The sequence below is a fragment of the Maylandia zebra genome, linkage group LG20, assembly GCF_041146795.1.
Source record: "Maylandia zebra isolate NMK-2024a linkage group LG20, Mzebra_GT3a, whole genome shotgun sequence".
Classification (NCBI taxonomy): domain Eukaryota; kingdom Metazoa; phylum Chordata; class Actinopteri; order Cichliformes; family Cichlidae; genus Maylandia; species Maylandia zebra.
The window spans coordinates 27,027,628-27,048,014 of NC_135186.1; the positions used below are offsets into that span (position 1 = coordinate 27,027,628).

At 39.3% G+C, this 20,387-nt stretch overlaps 1 protein-coding gene across 1 annotated transcript; it reads right to left on the reverse strand.

The window, feature by feature from the left end:
- Nucleotides 1-40: 40 nt before the first annotated feature.
- On the reverse strand, nucleotides 41-19,242 carry bltp3a (bridge-like lipid transfer protein family member 3A). The gene is made up of 21 exons (XM_004546256.3): nucleotides 19,032-19,242; nucleotides 16,269-16,431; nucleotides 14,916-14,954; nucleotides 14,572-14,663; nucleotides 14,300-14,489; nucleotides 13,795-13,935; nucleotides 13,494-13,664; nucleotides 13,090-13,270; nucleotides 12,843-12,929; nucleotides 8,911-9,081; nucleotides 8,384-8,523; nucleotides 7,423-7,564; nucleotides 7,095-7,288; nucleotides 5,774-6,969; nucleotides 5,509-5,669; nucleotides 5,286-5,425; nucleotides 5,042-5,192; nucleotides 3,563-3,828; nucleotides 3,301-3,409; nucleotides 3,043-3,128; nucleotides 41-2,749 (listed from the first exon to the last, which is right to left on the reverse strand). Exons 1-21 carry the CDS (start codon nucleotides 19,073-19,075, stop codon nucleotides 2,633-2,635), a joined length of 3,981 nt encoding a protein of 1,326 aa, XP_004546313.1. The 5' UTR covers nucleotides 19,076-19,242; the 3' UTR covers nucleotides 41-2,632.
- Between the last annotated feature and the right edge of the window lie 1,145 nt (nucleotides 19,243-20,387).

Genomic DNA, 20,387 nt, shown 5'->3' on the forward strand with positions numbered 1-20,387 from the left:
TACAAACATGCATTCAGCTGAAAAAGAGAAAGACAAAATGTGTTTAGCAATTAATCATTTATTTATTTTTTTACTTAAATTAATCTCTACATACTACGTTTGGTTCACAGAACCAGTTTAAAATTAGTCTTAATTAAGTGATGAAGACAATATAAAATTCTATTTAATCCTACACAACTCACAAAAAAAGTGTCCAAACATTTGCATCACTTAGAAAGATTTCACAATTACTCCTCCAGTCATTTGAAGTGATTTACATGAAAACAAGTGCAATCTCCACTATACCACACAGGTGCAAGTAATCCACAAGGTATAATCAACAGAACATCACTTCAGCACATGCATCTAGAGAGAGAGCACACCACACTCTGGAGTGAATCTTACACCACTCTTGGTCCACTTCCTTTCTGCATGGCACACTGGGAAAAAGTTAGATTTACATAGAAACCCTGGCCTGCTCTGGAGTGCAAATAAACTCTGGTGTAACAGGTAATGAGCAGATTTAACTTAAAGCACCAGTTTTTTTTTTTTGTGGAACAAAAATGCTACTAAACATGGAAGCCTGACTGAGGAGAAAGAAACTGGGTAAACCTCAGAGCTACATGATGCATCCAGCATGGCACGTTCAATTCCGTACCAATATATCCGTCTACTACAGGCATGCAAAAGCAAACACCAACAGCTGAGAAATATCACATCTCTAAGTGATAATGAGGTTAAAAGGCAGTCTATGTTCTATTACATGTATAGATAGAGGATATTTTGAGTTATACAGGTAATTGATCACCCCGTGAACTAAAGAACTCCACATCAAAAAAGTGTAGTGTTACGGTTCTTTGTCATGTTTGTGGATAAACTTGAGTGTCTATTGCTTTGACATCTAACATTCCTCTTTAATAACATAAAATGTCGGTCACAGGCTGTAAATTTGCTAAAGTGCAAATTGAAATTGTAAATTTGCACTTTCTAAAAAAATTAAAATGATAAATAACATTTTAAATGGAGTGTATGCTGGCAAGTCAACACCACCAGAGGTCTCAGAAGGACCGTTATGAGTTTAAGTGAGTGGAAGATTTCTGTGACAGCTGTGCAACCATTAAACCCCTGCCAAAAGGCAAAATAACAAAACGCTAATTTAACATTAAGACACTTTTAGATAAAATATAACTGACAGCTTCATGAAAAGTTTACCCAACCAGTCTTGGATAAACAAGTCAATCGCTTCAAATCCATGTAACAGATTTGTGGATAATGGGAAGGGACAGAAATTTAAACTTGCAACTGGCCTGAAAAGATCATATCTGCAGATTAGGATTAAATACAGTTAAATATGAGTGTTGTAGTAAATCTGACAAATATACATTACATTATCAGTACCATAGTTCTTATAAATGTCACCTTTTTTGATTGATATGGCTTGAATACAATGTAATAAGTCAAAGCTTAAAAACAAAACACAGGCAGTAAAACAACACACAAAATGAAGTCAGGTCTATGATGTCAAATCACTACACACAATACAAGTGTACAGAAGTAATAACACTATCAGTCTGAGTTGTTTCCTGGTAAGCTACAAAACACAAAGAGCACAGGTATTATACCATTGCTAGCTGGTATATTCTCAGATGTCTTTATGCCAGAGAACTGGACTGACAAATCCAATCAGGTCAATAAATTGAACCTTGTGTGCAACCTCTCTACCGTCAAGGGAAAGGCACATTGCCTTCATTGGACATTCAGCCACAGAGCACATCGTTTCACAGTACCAAAGAAGCATAATCAACATTTTGCAACTAAAAAAAAAATATATACATATAACACTGGGGAATGATTCAGCCTCTATGCGTAACCATGCCCCCTTGTTGATCAAATAACCAGGTGGAATTTGAAATGAATCAGGCTCGCCATGAAAGCAGTGGAGGTATGCTTTTTTCCCCCCTGCTTTTAAAGTGCTTTTTTCCCTACTTGTCAAAACACATTTTCCACCAAGTGGGAAAAAAACCCCACAAGTTTACTTTACAATTAACAAAAGTAATCTTCGTTACTAAGTCTAGCTCTCTTACTGTCAGTATGTATATGTGCTACATGTAAATTAGCACTGTTCAGGCAGCATGCTTGAGAATATGTTTTGTTGACGTATTGAGATGAACTAGCAGCTGTCTGGCAGTGTCAGTGCATGTGAAAAGAGGTTTTGGCATGTTTTATGTGTGTAATACTGTTGTAACGCAAACACTCACTAGAGAGAATTAAAGCTTAATAATATGTACCTTTGCATGCTGCATGACAAAACACTAAAACCACACAACAAGTTTACCGTCCACACTTATTTGGATGAGAAATAACCAGAAGAAGAAGATCTGTTTACAGCAGTGAGGATTATCTAGACCGTTAATGTACCTATGTTAGTTCACCAACTTCCCCATCCAGTAATTGTTATAAGTGGCTTTTTTTTTTGTAATTTCATAAATAAAACAAAGGAAGTAATCCAAACACTCATCTTGGATTCCTCTTCTTTTGAGACATGTCTGATGTCCAGACATGAGTGAGTCATGCTGGTTCCCAACATTCAGCCTGACCAATCCCATCAGCATTCTTCAGCAGCGACAGATTCAGAAGTCAAGCACAATGAAGTTCAGAGGGTAAATTTGGGGTCATACTTCCTGACTTCCAGCAGGAGGCGCTCTTTCTCTCTGAGAGCCTGAGTAAGTGCAGCCTGTACCTCACAGAGCTGTGACTCCAGTGGTTGTATCTGCAACAACAGGATTAATGGATTAGTTAGCTACAGACCATGCGGGCTGATACGTGATTCTGAAAGCACTACCATTACATAACTCTGTGCATTTAAGACATCGCTGTAAGTAAGAGGGCACTAGTTTTACACCTGTATTTAAAAATTAATAGTTAATCTAACTGAGCTGAGTTTTAAATATCTTGACCCCACTAAAAATGAATAAAAGTCAAAGATACACACACACACACACACAAATTTGAGCCCCAGAAAGCAGTACATTACAGAGCAACACATCATTATATACACATTACCTCACTCTGCTGTTGAACAGCGAAAGAGTTGTTAGGGTTATCCCCACCAGTTTCTGGAAAATCTCCTAATGCTTTAGAGCCTCCAGCTGCAGCCAGAAAGGAAAATAGTGATGATCAGTTTCTGTTCATCTTTCTTTCGAACTGTGACAGCTGATACTCTATAGCTGGGTCTTTGTGGTTTCAAGGTTCATGATCAAGAATCTAAAATTCATCATGGTGAACAAAATTCACGTTGAAAAGCGTGCTTTTCTTGCTCACCTCTGACTCTCATGATGCCATCATCACTACGCTCGAGAACCAGCTCATCTACAATGAATGTGGCTGGAACAGGTTGGGGGGCTGTGGGGTATATTCTGGGGCCATCATCCTTGAAACAAAAAATAATTAATGAATTAATTTTAAAAAAAAGTTCTTTTGAAAGGTTAACGTTGAAAATATTTTAGTGGAGTTTTTGTGACTCAACAGATACCGACATCCAAAGCAAACACTTCACATGCCACGAGGACAGAAAGACACTTACCTTCATCGTGATGGTGACGTTGCTCATGTGCAACTGCATTGGCTGACCGTCAACGCTGAATTCGTCTTCAAGGAAAGGACCAATGTTAGTAACTGTTGAGGCTAACAACTCAGCCTGACAGTCTTGCACTCTCACATCCAGAAAGCCCAGTGATTCAGCCAGAGCAGAGCGCCGAGCTGCAGCTGGACCCATTTCCGCCCGCATGCACAATGCTGGAGAGGCACTGCTACCCTCCCTACTCTGCTTCTGGACTGGCAAAACTGGTGCTGCATAACAAAAGAAAAAAAAAAAAAAGGTACATTTGTAAACCATTCTGAGAACGCACACAGAACTCAGGTTCCAGCATGCTCTCCCAACATTAACTAATCTAGTTCAATATTTTAGGCTGAGCTAATATGTGCATACAGTGCTGTGAAACCCTCCTTACTAACTTCTAGGTTTCTGGATATTTGTCATACACGTTTCAGAATAAATAACCTTTAATGTTAGAGAAAACCTGAGAAACTACAAAATGCAGTTTTTAAAAGAGGATTTCCTGTATTAAGTGAAAAAGTATCTAAATCCACCTGGCCCTATGAGAAAAATTTACTGTCTCCTTGTGCCACAAAACTGGTTGTGCCACCCTTGACAATGGGAAATGTAATCAAACATTTGCAATAACTCACAATGAGTCTTTCACAGCCACAGTGGAATATTTATGAGCATGAATGGAGATTTAAGGTCATATCAAAGCACTAGGCCACTCCAAAACCTTTTTTTTTTAAATTCATGTTTCCATCAATTATGGCAAGTCGTCCAGATCCAGTCTGTAACATCAATGCACAGAGTATTTGGTTTTGGGCATCATCAAGATGTTTTTTGCTAAAGGTGAGACAAGCCATTGTGTTTTTTTGTTGTTGTTGTTGTTGTTCAGTAGTGACTTTGACCTTGGAAATCTTCCACAGATCCCATTTTGGACCAGTTTTTTTCTTATTGATCTTAAGCTGTTCTGGGTTCTTTTGTGACTTCCTGGATGAAAATTGAGTATTCTTGGAGTAATTAATAAATTTAAATTAAAAATGTAATTTTACTTTTTAAAAAATCAAATACAAAACAACATTTTGTATTTACTTGGATTATCTTTGTTTAATATATTGTTTGATGTGGTTAATATTAAAAAAAAAATCCGGAAGGGGACAAACACTTTTTCACAGCACTGTATACAGTCCCTGTATAAAGTATGTTTTTATGAGTTCATTATGAAGGATTGTTTATGAGCCAAAAAGCTATTAAAGAAACAGAACCTATTCATTTTTGATTTTTCTTAAGCCCAATCACACTAAGAATCAAACATAATTTTGTTTTTTTCTGAATATAATTATCAACCCACAAACAAGTAAACAGGAAAAGAAGCATGTCATGAGTAAACATTAAATGAGGCCATGGCATAGATGAACAGGGGACTAAAATTATTTTTCAGCATGACAGATAATCGCTTACTTTGAATGACACCAGCAAGCACGTCTGACTGTCTGACATTACCCATGTGTACAGGGGTAAGAGTTTGTGCTTCAACAGCCACAACTTGGTCTTCTCCCTTTACCTCAATGGTACAAGATGTTCCACTCAGGATCAGCAACAACACTGAGGACTGTACAACAGCACATCACAAGTTAAATTTGAACTAAATTAAATTCAAATTTAATCTACTTCTGAAATTTGTTATATGATCGCAATAACCCACCGTGTCCTGAGAGACATCCTCTGTACTTTGGGACAGGGAACTGCTAAGATCAGCTGATGAGCCTCCCTCTGTCCCTGGGGCTGGGCTGCCTCGACTGCCAACAGGTGTGCTGTTAGGGCGCATGGACTCCATTCCTGATTCTGGAACAAGAAACAAAGTAATGGTAGATGCCACTTGTGCATGTCAGAGAAATGTATGTAGAATCTTGGTAATATTTAAACACCTGAGTCCAAGAGGACAACAAAAGTGTCACTGATATCGCTATCCACAGAAAGATTTTCATCAGGCAGGCTGCCATCCAAGATAGCACTGTCAAAGGAATGCTGGGAAGGAGACGGCTTCATGGATTGTTGACGAGACTCTTCTGAACGTTGAACCTGTTCCCTATGAACATACAGACACAATCTGTGATTAAGGGAAATCCAATGAAAAACATGAGGTGCACAGACATAAAAAACAGCATTAAGCAGGAGAGTACTAGCGCTTACTTTGCCTGTGGACTGAACAATTTGCTCATCCCCGAGCCACGACTCAACATGCTAAAGGCATCTTTTGTTATTGAAAATGCCCCTTTAGTCAGGTCCAGCGAGGCACTAATGGCATCTTTGGTCACATCCTTGGTGACATTAATGGCGCTTGACAGCTCTCCCTCAAGGCTGAAGGTAGACGGTTCTCTGGAGAGTACTACAGACTGTCCGGGTGAGAGGGGAGGAGAGGGAACAGGAGCCTCCGGACCCTCCTCCACAGCCTCACAAGCCTCCTCCACCCCTCCATCTTGTTCATCCTGGTCAAATCCAACTGTATTGATGGAGGAGATACCATTTTCTAATCCACTGTCCTCAAGAACAACATCAGAGTGATGAGATGGGGAGATGTCAGAGTCACTTATGGGGCTGTCTGTTTCAGGAGTGTGGGGGACGACTTCTTCAGGCTCTGTGCAGGCTGGTGGTAAAAGCAGACCCAATTCCACTGAGTCCACCACAAGGGCAAGGCAAACTGTAGCCATTTTTGTCTTCTGGTCATGAGCCTGCTTAACATCTCGTATATCCCGGCCCAACTCTGCTCCCAAGCGAGCCATTGCATCTTTCATCCTGAGCAGTGCAACGTACTGATAGTGGTTGAGCCACATCTTCACTGGTGTGATTGTGTGGGCCAGGAAATGGACCGAAGCAAGCGTAGCCTCTTGCTGATGAGGCTCCTGCTCTGAAGAAAGCTGATGGGTTTTGCTGGGACTGGAGGAGGAAGACAATGAACTGCTTTTAAAGGCACATGGCTGACACATCCACACAGACATGGCAAAGGGCTCAACAAAAGGCTGAGTTTTGCCTTTGGGGAATCGCCGTGCTCCATCAAAGCCTAATGTAACATGGGACAGACTGAGAGACCACATGTCCTGGGATCGCAGCTGCTTTCTGTCCAGAGGCTGGGGCTCCATCTCTTGAGCATGCTGAAGGAAGATGGAAGGAATGGGGTGGAAGGCACTCAGGTCTCTGGGGTAAGGGCAAGGTGGTGTGGACTGGAAGAAGGTGCAGCTGGCAAACTTTTCACATGTAGTATCGAGGTCCACATTAGACCCATGAGGGCAGTGGCGGGTGTTGCTGAGAATGATCTGGGGTATAGTGACAGAAAGAGACTGAGGACGTTCTGGATGGTCCAGTATGGATGAATCCAAGGGTATTATCAGCTATAAAAATATAAATAAACAGAAAATTACTGGCTCAAAATTCTATACAAAATACAACAAAGATTGGTAACAAAAAAGACCAAAACCAGAAAATATTAGTACACTATAATCAGTTGAGTATTCACCTTAAGTTGAGCTGCATCCATGCGGATGTCTACGTGTTCATCAGACTTGTTACTGTCTTGTAAATGGTAGAAGGCTTTGACCTGGTCCAGGGTGTGTAGGAGACCCCTGGTGAACAAATTAATCCATAACACACTAGCTGGGTCAACACAAAGCTGGAGGCTGTTTAACTGGGCATACAGGTTTGAGGTGGGCACTGCAAGAAGGAAAATATGGGAAGTCCAGACACATCCAGAATTAGACAGAAATTAAACCAGCATTATTGAATACAATACACATAAAATGAAGTAATCCTTCTGTGATATTAATGAAAAAAAAATAAATAAATACCTGGTAGATTGGGATTGTCAGGAAAGTAGTATTCAGTAAACTGCAGATGAACTGCTGGTATGTTGTCTGGTAAATGCAGCGCTTTACGGTTACAGGATAACAAAGACTGGGTCTTTTTGTTTTGTCGGCCTCTTGTAGACACCTAAATGTTAAGAAAAAAAAGTATTATTGGAAGTATTGATGGATTTATATTTTGACTAAATTGCCTTATTTGAAATATATTAAGAAGCAAAAGATTCTGAATTACTAGCCAGATGTAGAGGGAGGTTTAAGAAAACAGAACTAAACCACCTGAGTCTGAACATCAAATGATTTCCTGTCCCAAATTTAAACTAAACACCAAACATTTACACAGTTTCCCCTGGGTGTCTCCTGCTCTAAAAATGAGGAACTACAAGTGCCTTGAACTAAAATAACCCTGGATATTTTCTTTCACGATGAAAAGTGTAGAATATCTGAAGTGAAAATGCAGAACAAGCATGACTGAGTATTTCAAAGTGGCAAGGGGTTTTCTCTGTTCCAAATGAGTGGCATTACAGCTGACAAAAGAAGTCACATGTATGTGATGGGATTTTTGTGTTGGTGCTGAGGTATTCTACCCACATTTCATTAATGGTTTTGCCTATCACACTAACGATCATATTGATGCAGTAATAGTCATCATTGCAATTATATCACTATCTTATCTATTACCAAAGTTCAAGAAAGCAACCTGACGCCCTGAGCTGACGTACCAATATTTTAGATTGACCATGTCATGTGGCTGGTGTGAAAGAGACATTTGGTTCCTCTATAAGCCCTGCCAAGCACGTGACTCCAAGACTACAAACTGGCCAGAACCTTTTGCGGTTTGAACCAACTGCAAGGCCCGACTGCTTCTACTTAGGATTAGGGAATTAGTAAGAAGAGTAAGGCTTCTGTTAGAGCAAGTAAATCAAATGAGACAATGATAAAAACTTGCCTGGTGAATGTCAACATCATCCATCCTGATCACCACGCAGCTAGATCGCAGCCTCTTCAGTGATGATCCCGAAGCAGCTGAAGTCTTGCTGGCTGCCTGCTCTTTTTCAGACGAGTTTAACTTGGGACTTGGCTGTCCATCTGAAATATATGACTAAATGCTCAGTTGCAAGCTAAAATAGAGTTCTCCATAAGAATTTGTGACCTAAAATGTGTTATTTTTTTGGTGAATGGTCACCATAATATCTTTTAATAATAATTTATAGTAGGCCGTTGTGATGAAGGAGGTAAACAAGTAATTAATCTACTGGTGTGCATGAATAATGTTACGCAGTCATATATATATATCTATTAAAAGCTATTAAGTGAACCTTGACATGAAGTTGTTTTATAAGATGACTGTTGCTAATATCATCAGCACTGACTTTTCACTCCATCTATAAAGTTTTTATCTTTATTTAGAGCTCAATCTAAACTAAAGTTAAAGAACTTTACCAAGATAAGCAGTACCTCAAGTATTACTCATACCTTGTGCTGTTTTTGCAGGGGAATCCTTGGCTGACTGGGGAATTTCAGTATGTGGTCCAGGGATCCCTGAAGCTTCAACTCTTCTCTGATACTCTTGCAGTAGTTTCCCGGCCCACTGTGCGTGGGCCTCCATGGCTCCACTGTGACGTTCCCAGTGTCGACACCCATCAGCTGTGCAAGAATAGCAACAAGAGGCAGTTGTGATTCAGCAGTCATGCTACAGTTAAACTAGTTTTAGAGATTAAAATTTGTTTTACTATGTAAATAGCTACACAAAACAATGATGCATATCAGAAAAAATATAGATCAACAACAACAAAAAAGACAAAGTCATTATTTTCAATAGTAGAGTGTAGAAAACAATACAGCATGCCATAAAGGTCTTTTTTTTTTTAAACAAACAAACAAACAAACAAACAAGCAAAGAAAATCCAGAGAAACCATTAAAGCTGAAATCTAAGAATCTAAAATAAGTAACGTATTGATATACATTTTAACCTTTAATGTACGTTTTCATGATATTATTTATACTACATAAAGATTTCAATGATATATTTTGCATGTAAACTGTTCCTGCTCTGTGAGGCTGTAAAGTGATGAAATGGTAACGTCAGAAATGACACAACGTGAATACAAACATCATGATGTTAAACAGGTATAATGGCCATCACCCTGGCGTATCAGCATTCCAACAGTGATAAAAAACCCTAGACATATGATACGTTCAGCAGTAGCTGGTGGGAATGTCACATGTTTTATACTGTAAGTACATAATGACAAAAGAATGTATTAGACAAATAAGATACAATCAATGTATTTTATTTATTTATTTTTAGTTTGATCTTCTGGTTGCATTACATGGAAAGTCAGAAGACTCTCAATCGAAATCAAAGAGGTCCAAGGCTCTTATTTTTTATATAAAATTTAAAATGCCTTTATTTTCATGGCATGGCCATGTTTAACCTATAAAAACTCTGCTGTGTTTCTGCATACAAGCCTTCATCGAGGCGTTAAACATTCAAGAACACACTGGATCTTTTCTAGAAGTCAAGTACTAAATGACTTGACTTCAATAACAGTAGTCCAGCTACATTACAAACCTTTGGGATTGACCACATGACAGATAAAAGACTTCTAAACAAAGGGAAGGTTTTTGGATTTTTTGATTATAGGCCACCAAATACCCCAACTTAAACGAGGATTTAATTTTACTGCTTTTTAATAAACTTTGTTTGTCTTTATCATCATCATCATCATCGTTTATTTGTATAGCACTTTAAGAACACACCAGGCAGACCAAAGTGCTGAACAACACAGATCAAAACAACTACCAAATTAAAAATACCATAAAATCATTACATACAATAAAATAAATAAGAAGGAGTCAGTTTCCTACAGAGTTAAAAGCCAGGGAATAAAAATAGGTTTTCAATCTGGACTTAAAGACCTGCACTGATGACGCTTGTCTAATTTGGAGGGGAAGGTTATTCCAGAGTAGGGATGGGTACCGGTGTCCGGTGCCATGATGGCACCGGTTCTGACATAAACGGTAGTAACCAGACCGAAAAGCAGCGCACATAGCCAATCATTTTACGTTTCCGAGGATAGTAGGCGGGCCCAGGTACATACGTTCTTTTAGAGCAGAGCTACAGATTAAAAATGTCCAAGGCGAAGCGGTCAAAGTCTGGCTGTACTTCACAGCAAAATATGCAAACTCAGCAGCCTGCAACAAGTGCTTTAAGCTGATACTGTGATACTGTCAAAGGAGGTAACACCTCAAATCCGATGAAACACCTGGCGACGCATAGCGTTTTTTTTAAAAGCCCAGAAATGCGCCGTATTTGATAGCTTGCTGCGAGACCTCACACCGAGCGCATCTACTGCGGGTGGGTTGCCTGTTATGCAACATCCCCCAAAAACACGAAGAGGAGAGTCCTGGCCCCTAGCCCTGCCAGTGTAGCAGAAATGATGACGGATGATGGTGGCAGCAGCCGTTCTTCTCTGCGTGAGTAGCTAATTTACGTTGAGTAGGCTAACCACGTTATTACATTAATGCATGTAAGGTGAACTAGCAAACATCATCATAGCTACATGCGGCTGTCCTCTTGTTTGATGGCAGATGCTCCCTTCACCCTGGCTAAAAAGGCTAAAATGACCAAAGAAAAAGTGGAAAACAGTTAAACATGAGAGGTTTAGGACAAAGTTTGTGTTTTTTCCATTGTTTAAGCACTGCTTCCAGCCAAGAGTGATACCATATATGCCCCATAGCTGCAGAAAAGGCTAACATTGTTATATTTTTACAAAAAACAGCTGAACATGAGAGGTTTTTGGACCAATTTTGTGTTCTCCATTCTTTAAGCACCGGTTTGAGCACCGTTTGAGCACCGGCACCGTTTCAAAAGTACCGATTTGGCACCGGTATCGGATAAAACCTAAACGATACCCATCCCTATTCCAGAGCATCGGAGCCGCAATTGAAAAGGCACGGTCTCCTCTGCATTTCAGCCGCGACTTAGGGACCGACAGCAGCAGCTGCTCAGCTGAACGGAGCGAGCGAGGAGGAACATGTGGCTTCAGCAAATCAGATAAAATGATGTCTTATAAGATGCATTCATTTTGGCTGTGGTTGGTGCTGCTGTGCCAGTGTTTCTTTGTGACAGCTGGAGTGACACAACATAAAACTCCAGTCAAAGATATTTGTTATCACGGCAGTGGTTACAACACCGAGCTGTGAAACCCAGTTTTGAGTGCTGCCTTCTTTAGTAAGAGATGCTATCAAGTGATGATGATGATAAAAACTTAGCAGCAGACTAGAACCAAGGACATAAACATTTATATATTTTCTGCATCACCAAGCTTGTAAGTGCCAAGCTAACACTGGTGTAATTTTACAGCTGGGCTTCATTCTATGTTTTTTGTAGCCCAAAACTCATTATGGTTCATTCAGTCACTGCACTTTCTTGCAGTGATAATCAAACAGCTTTGGAGAGTACACACAACCAAAGCCACAAATGTAAAACTAATTGTGGTTCCAGTGGAAAAGTCATTATAAGACCTTCTAACCTATGCTAAAATAAATGGCCTGCATTTGTATAGTGCTTTTCTAGTCCCTAAGGACCCCAAAGCGCTTCACACTACATTCAGTCATTCACCCATTCACACACACATTCACACACTGGCGATGGTAAGCTACATTGTAGCCACAGCTGCCCTGGGGCGCACTGACAGAGGCGAGGCTGCCGGACACTGGTGCCACCGGGCCCTCTGACCACCACCAGTAGGCAAACAATAACACTGCTCAGTGTACTTTCAGTATATATTAAACTGGTGGGCTGAATTATCGTCAGCCAGAGCTACACAGTTAGTGGGGCTAAAAAGTGTGAAGGAAATTTGAAATTTATGCATTTATGACTTAAACACAACTTTTTAAGAGACTGCAATTTTTCCATAATGTATCAGTTTAAATGAATCCTAACACAACAGAGATGTTTACTTGGTTTAAATCTACAATTCAAAAAGTAAAGGAGTCAATACTTTTCAAAGTCAGTGTTCACACGCTGTACAGTATAAATACACACTATGTGCACACATCTGCTCATCTTTCATAATCATGCACTGTGTTAATGTTGATATCTTCTTATATTTACTTCAAACAGGTATAATTCTTAATGACACAGATTTTCTTTTTTAAGATCCTTTTTAAGAGGTTTATTTACTATAATGAGCTCCAAGGGTGACTGCTGTTCTACATTCAACATTTCAGTAATTCCACAGAGGAACAGCACTGAGAACAGTCTCCCATGCCATTAGTCTGCTTGAACAGTAATCCTCCTAAGAGCTAGTCCCAAATGAATGCTGTGGCTTTAGTGGGAGGAGCACAGAGCCTCAGGGTAAACTGCAGCTAAATGAGTCAAAGAATCAGTCACACTCACCAGGTCTGTGGACGGGATAGTAGTCAAAACCTAGCTTCCTGAAGGTCAGCTGCATGGCACCCTGCAAGCCTGGTGGGGGAGGCTCATCTATGTAATATCACATGACAAGAGTTTTAAAACCAGCCTGACAGCAATTACTCTTCAAATGCTGAACAATTTCATATATTTAAGTGATTACCATGTGCAGACAACACAGAAAAACTTAAGTTACAAGACAGCAGCACATGGTAAGACACTTCCTTCTAACCTTCATCCATTGAAGAACTGTCATTGCATATGTGTAAGTCCAAGCGTGAGATGAAGGTGTGGTAAGAAGACTCTTTGACATCAAAGAGATCAAAGTATTGGCTGATGTTGCTGGGGGTGCCTGTGGGAGCCGGTTGGGGTTCTGTCCACAGACTCTGGAGGCTGGGAGATGGTGGGGCAGTCTAAACCACAGAAGAGGCAACACATTTAAAATGACCAACATGATGATTTAACAAAACTGGGAAAAAATGTCTTACAAAAGTAAGTTTTATCAAATATCAGTGAATGTTTCTTTTCTGTTGTTGTTGTAACATAACTTGCTGAATTACTATATCCACAGATTTAAAAATTGGAATTATTTTTTAATGATTTACACTATACGCAGAAAAAAAAGTAAGGAAAGACCTGCAAGGATTCGGCAGCCATGCTTTTCCTCTGCTGTGTAGATTTCTCCATTGCTTCACTGAGAGATTTGGCATAATGGATGATGGCTTTGAGCTGAGTGTCTGTCAGCACCCACAACAGGTCGTCCAGAATGAAAAGCAGCTTTGACGCCAGCACATTACAGTCCTTTATCTGGGCAGAACAATGACGACATAAGGACATTTTATTTTTTTATTATTTTTTTTAATTGATGGTTTAATGTTTCTGATCTGAAACCAGTTCTCTGTGAGAAAAGCAGATGAAGGCTCAACTACAATCTTACCCTGCGTTTAAGAGCAATGCGAATGCGCCCCTGGTTGGTGATGAGCCTTAAAGGGGTGCTACTTAGGTCTTGGTCATCGCTCTCAATGGCATCTGCCTCAATACGTAGAGTTTGCCAGTTAATTTCTTTGAATGTCAGCACCTGAATGGGAAAATATACATATAAACCCATCAAACTATAACCAAATAAAATAAACAATGCGAGACTTGTTGTGATGGTTATTTTGAATGATTGTTACCAAAGAGAAAAGGGAACAGACATTTGCTTTTAACTGGATTACAAACTCTCATTCTAAAAGGCTGTTTATCCCAAAATAGTCTGCAGCTACCAAAGACCAGACCATGTGACTTGATTACACACCACAGAAGTCATTTACAGCAGGCTTAATGAGCAAACACGATTTCTGTGGTGGATCATTATTTTCAGTAATACATTACACGACTAAAATGGATCGTGCTGAAGCTGTGTCGGGAGGAAAATGAAAGCGTTTGTGTGTATAAAGTACCTCTCCTCTCTTTGGATCAGTGATCCGGGTGTAGCGAAGATCACTACGTTGCCATTTGGGGTTCAGGCTGTTGCCTTGTAGCTGCCAGAGCTCAAAGGACGCGTGGAAGGCCTTAGCCTGGACCTTGATGGTAATTGAGTTGATCCTAACAGACATGCCCTCTACTACTTTTTCAGCAAAGCCATACTCGCTGTAAATACACACGACATGGGATGCAGTACAGTATTACAAAACAAAAATGTTTCTTTAGCACAGAATTTGTGAAAGCTTACCTCTGGCCTGCTGTTATAGCTATGGGAGAAGGGCCATTGGGTGGTCGAGGTTCTTCACATGTCCTCATCTCTACCTCGACCTTGTCTAAGAACTAAACATAAGAGGAGACACAAACAGTCAGAATACAATTCAGCAAGCAAATTAGAGATGCAGCCAAAATTGAGCATATAAATATAATAATCTTTATATGCTTATCAGTCAAATAAACAGTACAATAGCAAAACAGGATATTGCTAGTGTCTTCCTAGAGTAAGGTTATTTTGGATTAAAGATGAGAAGGAAGCTAAATGTTGCAGAAATGTGCATGAGCTCTGAATAAGGACCAAAATAACACAATTCTTACCAGGCAGATGGGGCTTGTTTTCAACTTTGTCCATTGTATCTGAAAAGACAGGACAGCAGGGTCAACAGTGTCAGTCACAAGCACTTGCTGCAGCATTCTGTGTTTTTGTCATTCGCAAGCACATAGTGAGAAGCAAGCTCACACATTATGACACAGCAGCTGTGACCAAAACTGACACGCTGTAATATTTCTGCACAACAAATTAACTGGGAAACAGTAGTACTAGAAATAGTTCTAAGCATCATCTCTGTCTAGCATGGTAACTGAAGTGCTACATGTCACAGGCAACAGATAGCAGACAAGCATATGGTGTGTTAGGCTGCTGCTGACATTTGGTAAGTAGCACTCAAAATAAAGAAGGCCAATATTTATAGGAATGTCAATAGATGTGGTCATATACTGACATACTGAACAAAGCAACATGCTGACCTGTTAGTGATCCTAACAGTGACCCTACAGAAGAACTGAGGAAATCACCACACGCAACAAGGTCCATCCTTTGGGGACCATGAATGTCTGTACAACAATTTATGGCATCTAACAAATGCAGTTAGTAACTAACAGAGGTGACTAACAGATCAATCATCCGTTATTCCAGAGAGTCATACCAAAAGCAAAGCTGATTAAAAACAGTAACCTGATAATAATTCTTTGCTCAATGGTGCAGACATTCTTCATATTTGTGTGGGCTGCAAGGTTGGGTCTGGTGCATTTTTGAAAACAGTAAGACAATTTGATAAAACTAAATAAGTAAATGTCAGCAAATAGCTGAGGAAAAGAGATGTTATCACCCAGAGTCAGCTGGGTGAGCTCATTGTAAATATTTATTTGCAAAGGCATTCAATAAGTAATTTTTTAAAATATGTGTTAAGATATTTCAGATAAGATAAGATTTTTCAAGAGAAACTGCCATTCCACTTGAAGGTTGTTTGGATTTTTTGGAAATACAAATCCGACATCCTGAGAGCTAAATATACACTAGCTACTGTATCTCAGGATCACTCTAGCCTGCAGGCTTTGGTGTCCCTGTGAATCATGGCTTGCCTGTCTATTATCAACAAACAGTAATGGTTTGAAGGGTCACAACATTCACAGCAGTGCCTCTAGTAGTGCTCATCTTTGTGGTTCTGCCACTGCTCATTTCCTCTAAGATTCAGTGGACTATGAATGGTAAAATCTATTTCTGAGACACTAATAAACACCATATACTTTTGTTGAATTTAAAAAAAAAAAAGAACTATGAGACAAACACATGATGTACGTATCCGATGTGTGACAGGTTTGTTCTTCTATAGTCTTCTTTGAAAAGCACATCAACTGTTAGACCATTTACAGGGATCAATATTAACATACCCTGATGGCAGCCTTGTTGCAGTAGACCCGGGTTACAGCCAGCCATGTAGGCAGGTCAAGCATGTTCTGCAGAACCTCTTCATCAAGCTCGAGGTTGGACAACTGCCCCTCCCCCTTTAGAGTACTCAGATTGATTTTGTCCGGGGACAGATTCTTCGTAAACCTAAACAAACCAGTTCAAATATAATGTTTCAGAGTGAATACATACAGAATAAAACTGGAAAAAGTTTAAATACGATACATCTAGGAAACACCAGCATATGCCACTGATGATCTGTGAGACAGAAATACCTCAAATTGAATAATGCAAATATGGAGGCAAGATGCTTTTGAAGTAGTGCAACTGGATGACTCATCCTGAGAGGCACCAGCATTCTTAATAAAGTCCTCCAGCTGCACTCCCATCTAGAGCACCCTCTTCAAAGGGTCTAAGGTAGCAAGCTCCAAAAGCCAGGAATAAAAATTCAACCAACTCAGGGTAAATGTAGCAGAAATAGCATAAAACTGGAATATTGATTTGTTTTTGGGTTTTTTCCACCTACATTACATGGCTGAAACACCACTCTGAAAAATGTGTGTGACGTTTCAATTATCAGCTGTGAGACATTGCTTAAAATGAGGATTAAGTGTCATTTGATTAGAGCTACAGATTGTAGCTCACAGTTCAGGATGTTCTTTAAACTATAAAACTTAGCATCATCTGATAACATGCTTTTCCTGATAAACGTGAGAAGCCAGTGAGCTCCAGCTTCTTTTTTATATGAAGCAACAAAATAATGGCTCATTATCTATTGCAGAAAAAACCCGCTCTGCTGCTTTTCACATTAACCCCAACAGACACCAGTGAGTCAAGCCTGGGGCGTACACCTACTTCATATGGCTGAAAATACAATACAACTTTGAAATGACAGTCCAAAGTTCTTCAGGGTTGTTCATACTTATCCAAAAGCCCAACTGCTTAGCTGTACAGTTACAGAATACTAAATTGGTTAAACAATAAACAATGTAGTTCACAGTTAACTAAATGGTTAACTTCAATCTGGCTGAGGAAGTCAAGTTTAATCAATTATATGCTTGTTATGCATGTTTAACTTCTTGTCATTACCTTGAATGCAAAGTAAGCAGAATATGATTTGACCATTTATGAAATGACCACGATGTTATAGGATAAGTGCTTTACTGAGTCAGATACTCACAAGGAAAAATTAAAAATCTTAGTGAACTACAGAAAAAAACATTGAAAATGCTTTACAACATGGGTTTTCAAAGTGTTGACAACTGTTAGTTAAGAGATGCACAAAGCAAACACATTTAGCAAATAGTGGTTTGTGTTAGTAATTGCCTTTTCCCATTTATGGCTTTTTAATTATTAGTTAAGTGGCTTTTACACTTCTTGACACCAGCTGTATTTGTTAATATTCAGATGGTTTAGTCTGCTTTCATGGCTACAACAAAATAGTCTGAAACTGATGACTATGGATGAAATGTACAGAAGTGCCTTATTTTCGTGATTGCAGGGAGCATATAACGTTCCCATGGGCCACCACTGTCCAGCAGACTGCACTTTGAGGTTTTAAGTGATTTATATCAACAGCAGGATGAAAAGATGAAATTGAAGAGATGATTGGATCATTTGCTATCATAGAACAAGCTATGGCAAGCTGAGAATGTGCTTGCATGTCAACCTTTGATGTCCACTCTTCTTTCTTCTGCAAATTTTGCTTTAATTGTTTAGTGACAGAGACAACAACAAGGAGAATAGCTGTTAGTCAAATGCAAAGCCTCTAACTGAGCAGACATCCACTGTCCAGGCTCATCAACTTTACTCTTTATCCCATTTAGCTTTTGAGACCTTTTATACACATTTCTTCATTGCTCTCCCACCCAAATTCATTTCTTAACAACTGTAAGCAGTTGTTAAGCAATAGCTGAGAACACATTCTCCAACACCACCACCTAAAAAAAGTTGACTGTGCATCACAAAATCGGAGGCTGTCTCCTGAGGAAGTATAATCAGGTCAGATGTAAAGAATACATTGTTATTAAGTCTGAAAATAAGGTGACGTCTGAGACAGGGATATTCCTGACAACTCTAATAGCAAACATGGACTGATAACAACAATTCATTCATTTATTACGGCTTAGGACAGACATGCTTTTTATCATCCTGATAAATATGTCTGCAGGACAAAGATAGATAAAATGACGTGTACTTCCACCATAACATTGCCGATTTAGAGCTTTGCTTTCCCTTTCCCATGCTTTTTATGCCGTGAAGATGAGATTTATTCATGCACTGACAATAAACCCATTCAATATGAATTTTTTTCTTTTAAATAACTGTCAAAACCTCATTCCTGACCCCTGTATGAATAAAATACAGACATTCATTAACTGTAGATCGAGTGAATTTTGTCAAATCTGTGTTACCATTATATTTTCACCCCAGTGAACGCTATAGCATGGACATAACCGTTTAAAAAGCAAGGCAGTATGTAGTCTATAACCCTGTAAATAACATACACATGATTGGGAAAGTAGATTGGCATCCTGTGTCGTTCACTGCCTCTTTACACTTTCTAACCGTTATTTGCAAGTCGCTGCTTCAATGTGGAGCACTAAACCAACGTGGACATGAAATTACTCTGACTACATGCAGATGATAAATCGCAGCCAACTAACCTTTGCTGTGGTTGTGAGCAGTAACGTTGCAACAATACAGCTGGGCTAACTGGCTAACACTAACCCGAACCTGACACTTACCTTGACAAATGTTTCAGGATTTGCTTTTTAATAATCCCAGCCATTTCTGCGAGCGTTAGTGTCGAAAGGTGTCGGCAGTTTTCCTACATATATAAACATATGTTAGCTCGCAGGCACCTCTATATTGTACACAGCACTAGCTGTGTGCATCTTCTTAGCCGCTGCTGGCACAGCACGGCACAGCACAGGCTAGCCGCTAAACACCGCACAGAAGCTAACCTCCTTTTCTCTCACACGCACGCGCACTAAAAACAACTTTAACGAGAAATCGCAACCTGCGCCAAAGACACAATGCTGCCCTCTGCTGGATATTCAAGGGAAGTGGGAAGACAAGTGGCTTTGAACTGAGGCTGAACGATCCCACAAAATATTGAATTAAACTAGAAATAAATATCACAGTGAGCGACTGGTATTGCTTTGACGTTATGTGTTACTTGTTAACACATAAGCTTACATTTTATATGTATTCATATATATTTAAAACCTTTAAACACAGATTTTGAAGTTTAAAAAAATCATTTAAAAATATGGCATTATAGTAACTGCATATATATTTTAAAACAAAACTTCAACTAGGCAGAATGTTAATACTGAAGGATATGACCTCGTACAACTATTACAGTGGATATTGCTTTTTTATCTTGTACCTAAACAATGGCTCTCTTTCCTTTCAACAAGACCACTGTGATAACAGTGCTTTTCTACTGGGAAATGTCATAATGTTTTTCCTGACAGCTTACTGATATGCACAAATAAGGCAAAGTAATACAAGGCACATTGGGTGTTAGGTAATATGAGGACTGGTCCCCGACTTCCTCATTTCACTGTCAAATTTAATTTAGTCATTTCTTTGTCCTCTTGTCTTCTAAAACAGTTGTATGGCACCACCCACGGCACCATCAGATATGTATCCATCCCCTTGCGTTCAACAGTAGCCCCAGTGGAACTTTGGGAAACACTCATTTAAAATTGTGTTATATTTGTAAAAGACTATTTACATGGAAATTGGAGCTGGGTTATATTTCAATATTGACATTGTTCCTTTGTACAAAATACGATCTACAGTGTGCTGTTTGCTTGCGGGGCGGGGGGGTGTTTTGGTTTTTTTGTTTTTGTCTACAGGTGTTTATTTTACAGTCTAACTGCATAGTCCCACTGCTAGTACTTCAAGTATCACCAAGAATATCGTTTTGCTTAAAACTATGATCTTTTCTAGGATAAATAAACGATACATTGTTATATATACTTTAAGTGATATTCCTTGGGTTGTTCTTTTCTTCTTCTTCTTATCATTATTATTAGTGAATAATTTATTATTTATTTGTGAATTATTATTATTATTGGTATCTTAATTAA